General features: G+C 52.6%; 1 protein-coding gene across 1 annotated transcript in view; it reads left to right on the forward strand.

Moving 5' to 3' along the window:
* The window catches only part of TMEM151B (transmembrane protein 151B), a gene marked incomplete at its 5' end in the record, with an annotated part of 1,417 nt that extends 1,301 nt beyond the window's left edge, over positions 1-116 (forward strand). Inside the window, one exon of the mRNA XM_009870223.1 lies at positions 9-116. Within this exon, the coding sequence (XP_009868525.1) occupies positions 9-116 (108 nt within the window). The remainder of the gene's footprint in view (positions 1-8) is intronic.
* Between the last annotated feature and the right edge of the window lie 10,022 nt (positions 117-10,138).

A 10,138-nucleotide genomic window follows, 5' to 3' on the forward strand; every position in this document is an offset into this window, starting at 1 on the left:
CTTACCAGGACGCCCTCTACTTCCCCATCCTCATCGTGCACCGCAACGAAGGCTGCCTGAACCACGACCACCGCCACCTCCACCGCAATGGGTCCTGTGTGGAAACCTCACTGTGAAAGCAGAGGGCGGTGAGATCTCGTTGTCCGTTGCCTGGCCTGAGCCAGCGGAGGATTTGGGGAGAGTAGCGCAGGGGAAGGAGATGGCCCAGGAGGACATCAGGATGGAATGGACACGGCATCTTGCTCTGGCGGCCAGCGAAAGCGCCCTCTGCCGTGGCTCTGACCTGCCGGAGGGGTCAGTGCCAGTGCTCCCCCTGACATGGCGCAGAACGCTACACCGACCACCACATGCAAAAAAAACCGAAACAAAACCCAACCAAACCAACCCCAAAACCATAATTCATGGCATCAAGATCCAAAGGGGGGAATAAACAGACAGGTCTGATTGCAGGGAGGGGGATGCTTTGGCTCCCAGCCCCGGCTCCCACCTGGCTTGTGCTCCGAGGAACCAGCAGCCACCAGAAAGCACCCTGCTGCCCCTCTTCGCACCCTGCTGCCCACGCTGGAGCGAGACCCCTCGCAGGGTGGAGGGGAACGGGCCCCTTGGGAGCGGCGTGTAACTGCCTGTGCGTAAAGGTCTGGGGCATGCAGGCATGTGGAGCTGAGTGGCAGGTTAGAGCAAGGCTGAAAGCCATGAATCCAGCTCTTCCCCTTCCCCTTCCCGACCATTCCCCACCCTCCCCACTTTTTTTTTTAGACCATGCTCCAACTGTTACTCTGTTCTCACTGCTGGGAATGGCACCGCCTCCAGAGGATCCTGGGCTCGGCTCCTTAGGAAGCTTCTGCACACCGGCTCTGAGAGTCAGCATCCCCTAGGTAAAGGGCTTTCTGTTTGGGATTACAGCAGGCAGGCAGCACTGGGGAAGGGACGAATGCACAAACCCTGATGGCGGGGACATCTGCGGCACTACTGATCCACTTGCTGGAGAAAACAGGAGGCCCCAGGTGAGCTGGGGAGGGGGGAGAGGATGGCACTGGGAAGGGCATCATGGTAATAAGTGGCACGTCAAGTGGCCGGGGACTCTTCTTGGCTTTGAAGTGAGTCCTAATCAGTTCAGACGAGCATCAAGGAAAGGCTCTGGTAGGTTCAGCTGTAGTTCACCTATTGATAATATAGCAGCAGGTTAGTGCATGTCTGTAAGAGTAGATTTTGCATGAGATCAGGCTGGGCTCTGGCTTCAGGCTCTGAGCTGCAGGATCCTGACAGCACTGTTTTGGCAGAGAGCTCTGAGGGGCCAGGAGGGAGAAGTGTAAAAGCATGCCAGAGCGTCAGGAGCCCAGTCTCGGGAAATGAGCAGCAAAGGGATTCCCTTCTTGTGGGACCCTACTGTGGGTGCAGGACCCACGGGTGGGAGACAGGGAGATGCCTTCTATGAAGGATGCTTTGCAGAACAGAGGCTGGGGAGCCTGCTTAAAACTGAGCAGTTTGCATTTTGGAGGTTTTTTCAGAGAGATGGCAGGCTGTGAGAAGTGAGGTGGCTTCTGTGTAGCCTATTAGCCCTTGGGTTCCTCTGCTTTGCTCTTGTCAGGGCATGTTGACTTGCTCTGAGCTTTATGCTGCCCCTTTATCCCACTGGAAGGGATCTCGGGGACACTGAGCAACCAGCCTTCATGCCACTGAAGCTGCATCAGTGGTTACAGCCTGCAGGCACCCAGCTTTTCCTTCTCCATTGACACATCCCCGGATCTTTTGTGTCTCTTTTCTCAGAAAAGCTGTCTCCTTTTCAGTCAGCTCTTTGGGAGGGTGCATGCTGAATCAGCCAGCAATTTCTCCAGACAGCACTGCTCTTCAACCTCACCATGCTTCCCTGGGGCAAACAACGGCTGAGAGCAGCAGGTCTTGGGTGATGAGAGCAAGTGCATTAGCACCCCGGCAGAGCTTGGTGTTAGCCTCCACATCTCATTGCAGAAGGGCAAGATATAACAGCAAACAGTGAGATATTGCATTTAGTCCAACTCATCTTCCTCCTGCCAACTGTTAAGGAAGGGTCTGTTTCTGCGGTCATGCTGCTGTACTGCTTCACCTCCCAGGTCCTGGGGAGGCTGCAACTGCACCCTTCTACCACATCAGTCCTCTTTTGAAAATCCTGTCTTGCTGACAAGCCTCGAGCAGTCAGTCAGAGCCTGTGGGTGTTGTAAAGCTCTGCTTGGCTTTGCCCCCAAAACGATGTGATCTTTTGCTCTTCATGCCTTGTGTGTCCTGGTTGGCATCTCTTGCCCTTCCAGTCAGATCTCAAGTGTTAGACTCCAAATAACAGCAGTTTGAACAGAAAGTCTCTTAAAATCTGTCTTGTCACCTGCCCTTACTCTTCCTACCTGACCTGAATGTTTGGTTAAATAAGAGGGTCCCTTTGAGGACAGAGAAACATGAGGTCTCCTGTGTTGCACATCCCTCTCGTGTTTTGGCTCGTTATTACTGGCACAGATTCAGACTGGGTGAAAGCGGCTACAGCCCCCTTGGCTGCCCTGGGATTTCCTCGTTTAGTGATGACATTTGGCTTGCTATGCCCTTGTGTTTCTCTCTCCAAGGGCCTAATGTGATCTGAGGCCAATGCTGGGGTCCTTGTGACTCTGGGGAGATAATGGTGTGTGATTTTAAGTCCCAGTGAATCGGTAGACGTTCAGTCAGTGGAGCTGCAATGGTTCATTAGTGAGGAACATGGTCCATTTGTCCTTCCCAACATGTTCTCTTTGAAATCTCCTACACATTGCTTAAATTAGGCTGTGGTCGCTCACCTTTCTATCTCCATCCTCCAAGGTGCCTTGGACAGATGGATTTATCTAAGATTTGGCAGGCCTTTTAGCTCCCTGAGGCAAAGACGGTCCAGAATAGGGACACATTAGTAGGGTCTCTGTGCCCCTCTCCTATAGCATCTGCAGCAGAGTTCTGTTTTCAGGCACCTTGTCCTTGGCTTTTACTGGGCCTTTTGTTGAGATTGCCTCAACTTGGCCCCATTTTCACTCACAAAAATTTATTCTGGAGGTGGTCTACCCAGGAGGATATGTGTGTCTTTGAGGCATGACTGCTGGCCAGCAGGATCCATGCCAGATCTTCCTATTGCTGAACACCTTCCCCATGCATATAGTGCCAGACACAGCCAGGTCCCAGATGTGATCCAAGTACCACAATGTGTGGCCATCCCAGACCCAAAGCACTATCAGAAGTGAGATTTCTCTAGTCAGTGCTTCCCACTGTGCATGAGAATTTCTTGGAGATAACCTTCCTCATATTCTTGGTCCTCTTGCCCCACTGCACCTGGTGGAGCTGCCCCCTTGGGCCCAACCTACTCCATTCTTGCCAGGCTGGAGACCTTCCTGCCCTGTCTTAGGCTCAGAAAAGGGGGATGGCATGCTTGGGAATGGGAGGGGAACAGGGCTGGGCAGGAGGGACACAAGCTGCCTGGTGACATGGCAGAGAATTGGTGGAGCTGAAGAGGACAGACTGAAACTGTGGTTGTGCTCCTGCTCCCTGCCTGCAATGGCAGGGCAGCAGGTCTAGCCAGGCAGGAAAGTTCGTGTGAGACAGCTGGGCTCTCGCTTACCACTCCTAGCATGGGACGCAGCTGGCAGAAAGGGTGTGCATGTGTAGGTTTCCTCCTAAGTGTTGGTGAGAGAACCTAGTGCCCTGGGCAAAGGGACGACGATTTAATTCTCCACGGAGCTCAGGTGATCAGCACAGATATCCAGAGACAGTCGGAGCCTGTTCTGGTGCGCAGCCTGTCCGTGGTGGAGTGGTCCCATCTCCTTGGCACACAGACATCCACCCGCCACAGCTCCAGGCTGAGCAGCAGTCAGGTGTCTGCTCTTCCCACAGACTTGTGTCTGCTCTCTGCCGGGTCTGTGTCGGTCATGACGATTCCTTTGGCAGCTCATTCGATGGCCCAGTCTGCTCCTCTTATGATAGCCTGCTCCTTTATATCTAACCTGAATTCTCCTTGCTGTATCTTAATCTCGTTACTTCTCCTCCATTGACTCGTGTGTCTAATTGGCTCTGCTCCTTCTCTCCATGGCCTTCCTGACACAAGCAGGTGTTATCTGGTCTCTGCAGTCTTCCTTTCATCAATCCCAGGGTCTTCTCAACACGTCCTTCCCTTCCTGGAAGTGTTCAAGACCAGGCTGGATGAGGCTTCGAGCAATCTGATCTAGTGTGAGGTGTCCCTGCTCATAGCAGGGGGGTTGGAGCTAGATGATCTTTAAGGTTGCTTCCAACCCAAACCATTCTGTTTATATCATTCTCTCCCTCAGGATCTCACTGGGCAAATCTTGGTGTACATGGTGGTGCAGAAGTTTTTAATGCGTAGTGAGTCTGTCCTTCCTTAGCCCTGTAGCCATCCTGTAGCTCTGAGCCCAACCTGGGCAAGAGGAGAGGGCCAAAGGATCAAGCAATGCCTTGGTAAGTCTGGGTGGCTGTGACCTTATTTCTCGTACAGAAAATCTCTTCAAAGTGAACGAAGTACACGGAGCTGCTGGCCCCTTATGTAAGGAAAGCAGGACAGCCTGCATCACCCTCTGGGAAGGTGAAAGCTGGGTGCTTGTCAGTACAAGGGGGCAATCACTAGAGGATCTCTGCAGTCAGACAGTTTGTTTTTTTCCATACATCATTCACCCGTTGCAGCTTCCCGTGGGCCAAGGGTCAGGCTCAGCATTGCACTTGTCAGCAGGTTTTCCTCGCGTACTGAGATGAGTGAGGCAGGAACGCTGTCAACTCCTCTTGCTGGCCCTCCGTGGCACTAATACATCCCTGGAAGAGAGTAGTCCTTACTGCAGCAAGACTGGACAATAAGTTTAGGCTATTTGGTGTTCCCCATCACTGCCAGTATGCTTGCCAGGTACTTAAAAGCTCTCCAGTTTTCCTAGAGAAGAGAGAGAAAGAGCATGTGAGCAGCTCTGGATTAGCTGATCTTCAGGACACATCACCACCCATTCAACCACTTTCAGCACGTGGTGGCAACTTCCCAGATGGTGCCTGGCATTTTGCTTGTGCAGAACCAGGTGGAGACACCAACCAGCCTGGTGGTACTTCTTGAGCCCACTGCAAGTCATGCAGACCACACCAAGGACAGAGACTTCAGAGAGGGCTTTTGGGCTGAGCAACTCTTGGGGCATTCCTTAGGACAGGGAGAGGGAATCTCAGCTTGTGGCCAAGACCAAACCTAGAATCACACCCCAGGCAAATACTCTGGGTTAGCACTGGAGAAGCTGCTGTTTTTATCATGTCAAACAAGCACACCCTCTCCCTTTCCAACCTCCACCAAAATGCATGTGTTGGAGCCCCAGCATGTCCCTGCGCTCTGTTGTCTCTCCACTCCAGATGCTGCAGATCTGTTTAGTAACTCGTAGGGAAACCCATCGGAAGCGAACTGCAGGAAGAGGTTTATTAAGTGGAAGTTTAAGAAAATTAGGTAGTGTCTGATGTCAGATTATCTTGTGGGAAGAGTAATACCTTTTAAGCTCCTTTTCCAGCCATTCCAACTGTGGCTTCAGTACTGCTGTCTAATATCACTAGGGTGCTGCCTTACTTTCAGCAGGCTACAACCCTGCTGCAAGATGCTCCTGCTCTGCTATAGTAGCTGCAGGGCATGGGTCTGAAATATCACACCACCATCAAGAAGTTGTGTTACCAAAGAGCTATACATCTCAGTTTGTGATATGTGCTTCTAATCATGTTTCATTCATATTTGGTGGTTAGAATAAGGTCTATATGAATACTACCTGGATCCAGATCATCCTAGAAAGGTGGGGTGGTTTAAGCATTAGCTCTTTTTGATAATGTTGCCTCCTGTGATGCACATGGGCCTAGAGTCTCCACTGAGCCAGGTATGCCTGAGAACCAAAGGCTGGTTCACAGGACCTGGGAGCCCAGTGAGGACTTGGGGCTGAGCCTGCCTAGGGCTCTTTTCTCTGTAAGCATTCTGGAAAAAAGGGGAAAGGGGCTTAGTCACATTTCAGGTAGAAATTAAGGGGCTATGTTCATTCCTAGTACAATTTTACTGAAGCCAGTGGTACTATGCCAATGTGAGCTTGGCTTAGCAACTCCTCAGAGTGGTCTGTCCTTGAGTCCAAACAAATTGATCTGTCACAGTGTTGCTTTGATGCATAGAGTTCATGTTGGTACTTGGCCAACATGAATGAATGTTGAATATTTACTGTCTCCGCAAGCGGTGGGTTGAATTGTTCTGCTCGGCTGCCTCTATCACAGCTGCTCTGCCAAGGGAAGCATTATGCCCATGGATGCGATCTCATCAACTCCCTCAAAATCAAGCTAACAAGCAGATTGACTTCCACCGCACTGGGAGATGAACCTTCTCCCACAGGACTGTAGCCTTTCTGCACACAAGGGAAATGAGGTCCCAAGGAGAGAACTGAACCTGCAAGACCCATGGTTTCATGGGCTCCCCTTCCTCCTCCCCTCCTGACCTCATCTGTCTGTCTTGGGGGAGGGACAGTTTCTTTGTGGAGTTCAGCAAGCTCCTCTTCCTGCAGCTCATAAACAGGCTCTACGAACAGGTACGTCATCCACCTATGCAACAACTCCAGAAGCTGCCGAGTTTTTTCAGGAGCCCGTTGCAATGTGCATCATGACCATCCAGCACTGAGAATAAGCACAGCGGCTGCTGGAAAGCTAAGTGGGTTATATTCCTTCCCCCCTCCCAAGGACAACTGTTTTTGGTGGGGCTTTTTGCTTGTTCGTTTGGGTTTTGTAAATTTCATTTGGGCAAATGAAGCTTGTGAGAAATCGGTGCCCATCCTGAACCCTCCCCAGTCCTTTGAACTTCGGGAACGGGTGGAACACCTACTGTGATTATAATTTAGCAGATTTTGTAGAGCAAAGTAACTTCGCTCACAGACACATGAGGTTCTTTCAGTCTCCATCAGCACAAGCTGCTTTTACGATCTTAGCTACTCACATTAGTGAAAGAAAAAGCTTAGCTATAATATGATGAGATGACTTAGTATTTTGTATCAGTCCCTTGGTCCCAATGTCCATTAGCAGCACCGTCAGCTGCTGTGCCATGAATTCGAACTTTGGATGGCAGCCCATGAACCCGTCAGGGTCAAGGCATTTGGGAAAACCTAAGCCTGAGTCTATACGTGTCTCCAGAAGCAGATGCAGAGAGAGAATCAGCTGAACACAGACATCACCTCCTGCTCAGCCAAGCCAGGAGCGGGTGAGCTCTGTCTGTGCTGCACCTGCCCACCCAGGGAGAGCCCATCCCCAGGGGCTGAGCAGAGGGAAATGTGAGGAATGGTGTGTCTGACAAAGCAGCTTGAGCAGCACCAGTCAGCCAGTTGGGGAAAAAGCAGTGACAACCAAGACCCCCAAAATAACAGGATTTCACTTTGGGAATACTTTTCAAACTGAAAAGAGACAAAAAGGCGTTAACTCTTGTGAGAAGTGTTTCAGGTTGCTCTTCCTTGCTTAAAAAAGCTGATTTTGAGGATGAGGTGGGTTTAAATAGTCCCCTTCAGCCAGTACATGCAGTGCAGGTGGAGAAGAAATATTTGAGGAAGACTGGGATGGTGGCCCTGTGGCTTTGCAGTGGGGTAGGGTGATTGAAAACAGAGGCTGGAGATTTAAAGTCTTCCTCTGCCCTGGGAGGGGGGTGACCTGGCTGTCCACCCAGTATGTGTGCATGACAGGGTGGGCTTCTGTGTGCTCGTGTGTGTGGCCAGGACCAGCGACCCTGCAAGAGGGTTGGTGTTTTTGTTGGCTTTGGTCTGGCATCACCCCTCCATCCTTGCGGCAAGGGCTTTGCCGGGTGACAGAACATTGCTCGTCCCTTGCGAGAGAAAACTCCTGACCTCGTTTTTGTGAGGAGATGGTGTGAAATGTCACATTTGATGCAGCAAGTGGCAGGGAGCAGGGATAAAAGCGTGGAGCAAGCTGTGTTTGAGAACAAGCTAATCCCTTACTGACTGCCTGAAACAGGAGAGCTGCTGGATCTGCTCCCTGGCCAATGCTCCTCTGCTCTTCTCACCTTCCCCAAACCCACGGTGCAAACTTTCATTCCTCTGAGCTAGAGAAATCACACCCCCCACCCCAAACTCTTCCGAGGCCATCCATTCACACAGTTTCGGTCCTTTCCCTGCAGCCGTGAAATGTCATGATGACCTCAGGCATGCTGGCGGCCAGAACCAGAGAATTTCACAGCACTCCTCTTGAGCCTTTGTAGACAGGGTAAGTTCAACAGACCGAAGTTAGAAAAAAGGCAGCCTTGATGTTTTGGTAATCCTAATCTCCAGAGCCCTGGTGCTGTCTCTGTGGAGGAGAAGCAGGTCGGCTGCTGTGGCAGCGTGGGGCCATGGGACAGCATCGCAGAGAAAGTAGACTGGGGGACTCTCCGAACACAGGCTCTGTGCTCCTCTGCTGGGGCAAGGGCAGTTTTGCCGTGGGCTGAAAAAGGTGCAGCTGATGGAGAAGCTACCTGAGGAGAGCAGGACGGCACATGAATGCTCAGCAAGGCATGTGGAGAGGAGAGGCTGTAGAACAGCTGTAAAAGGCTTTGCAGGTGTGGTGGTTTTTAAGGGACATGCAAGGCAAGACAGGGCAGGAGGCCACGGTGCTGGAGCAGCGGTGCTTTGAGGCTGGCAGAGTGGGGGCAAATGGAGGGAGCAGGGCATTTAGTGGAGAAGCCTGAGACCAGAGCAGGCTTTTGAAGCAGGCTGTGCATGGTCTGGCTGAGTTGTGGACAGGCAGGAGGTATTTCCAAGCTGAGGTTCCCAGGCCAAGGCTTGGTGCGTTTTCAGAGCAGCGATGTTGCCTCCAAGCCCAGCACTGACAGCTTGAGCACGTGTCACCAAACCGCAATGGCTAATGCAGCCACAAGGTGTAAATGTCACTAATGAATAAATTGCCTTGTGCCTTGGAGAGGCTAATCCATCACGGCCAGGGACAGGGATCTGACAGGCTTGGCTATTTCAGGCATAGCCTGTAGGGAGGAGGAACGCTTCATTTCTGAGCCGTCCCAGCCTCATGAGCTCAGGCTTCATCCCTCTTCATTGCATCCGAAGGAAGGAGCAGGAGCAGATCTAGGTCAACCAAAAGTGCCCTGTCAGCAGCGTGGTGCATGGGGCCTGGCTGGGGCTACCTGGTGATGGATGTTGGAGAGAGGCTGCTGCACCCAAAACACAGGTGATCTAGGTGCAGGCAGGATAAAGTGGCAGGTCCCCAGGGATCAGGAGAGCTTGTGTCGGTTGTCTGGGTGCAGGGCCATGGCCTGCACCGTGTGTGTGTCAAGGGCAGTAGCGCTTGGTGCCATGTTTTACAAATGTGCAGTTTACTCCCTGATTCAGTTTCACAGTTTGCCCCTGTAAGAGGTGACCTGAAAATGCTCCAAGCCTGCCCCGGCACAAGCCCTCACCCAGTCCAGAGATGGCTCTGCTCTGCCATCCTGGGGGCAGCGCACAGACTCCCCCCATTTTCGCCTCTGCCCTTGAACCCCAGCCTCTGGCACCTTGGCTGGCTGTGCAGAGGGACAGCAGGTACCCGGCAGGCAGGGACAGAAGCTCAAAGTGGACAAATCCAGCTCCCTGGGGAGCGCAAAGGGAGGCTGAACGTAGGAGCGACCATTTCCACGCATGGCTTCTGCCCATTCTGGTGACAGCCTGCTTCTCCAGCTCCAGTTGGTGCTCGAGAGTCAACCTGCTGTCCTGTTTACGACATATGCCGGCATGACACCTTGCAAATCGATGCCTGGGTCTCTGTAAGCAGACATTGTCGGGCTTGGGAAGCCAGCCACCAGCTCCTGCTGCCACGCACTGTGCTCAGAGCAGCAGAAGCAGGGCTGGCCATCTGCTACCAGGGGGAAGCCAGCCGGGCACCCCTGCTCCGGCCCGATGGGGCACCTGCTGGCATAGCCCCAAGTGCAAACCCTTGTTTCATTCCCCCTCCTTTACTTCCTGGCCACCCCCCCACACCTCCCATCTCCCCCCATCTCTCTGGCACAGACCCATGGGCAGGAGGATGCTCCCAGCTTGCCTGGGGAACCTCTGCTGCCAAGTGCTGTTGACGCTGCCTTGATGGATGGTGGCAGGAGGGAAGACCAGCTCCCAGGCAGGGACCCGCAGCTGACCCCACC

Source organism: Apaloderma vittatum, unplaced genomic scaffold (assembly GCF_000703405.1).
Source record: "Apaloderma vittatum isolate BGI_N311 unplaced genomic scaffold, ASM70340v1 scaffold38365, whole genome shotgun sequence".
In the NCBI taxonomy this organism is placed as follows: domain Eukaryota; kingdom Metazoa; phylum Chordata; class Aves; order Trogoniformes; family Trogonidae; genus Apaloderma; species Apaloderma vittatum.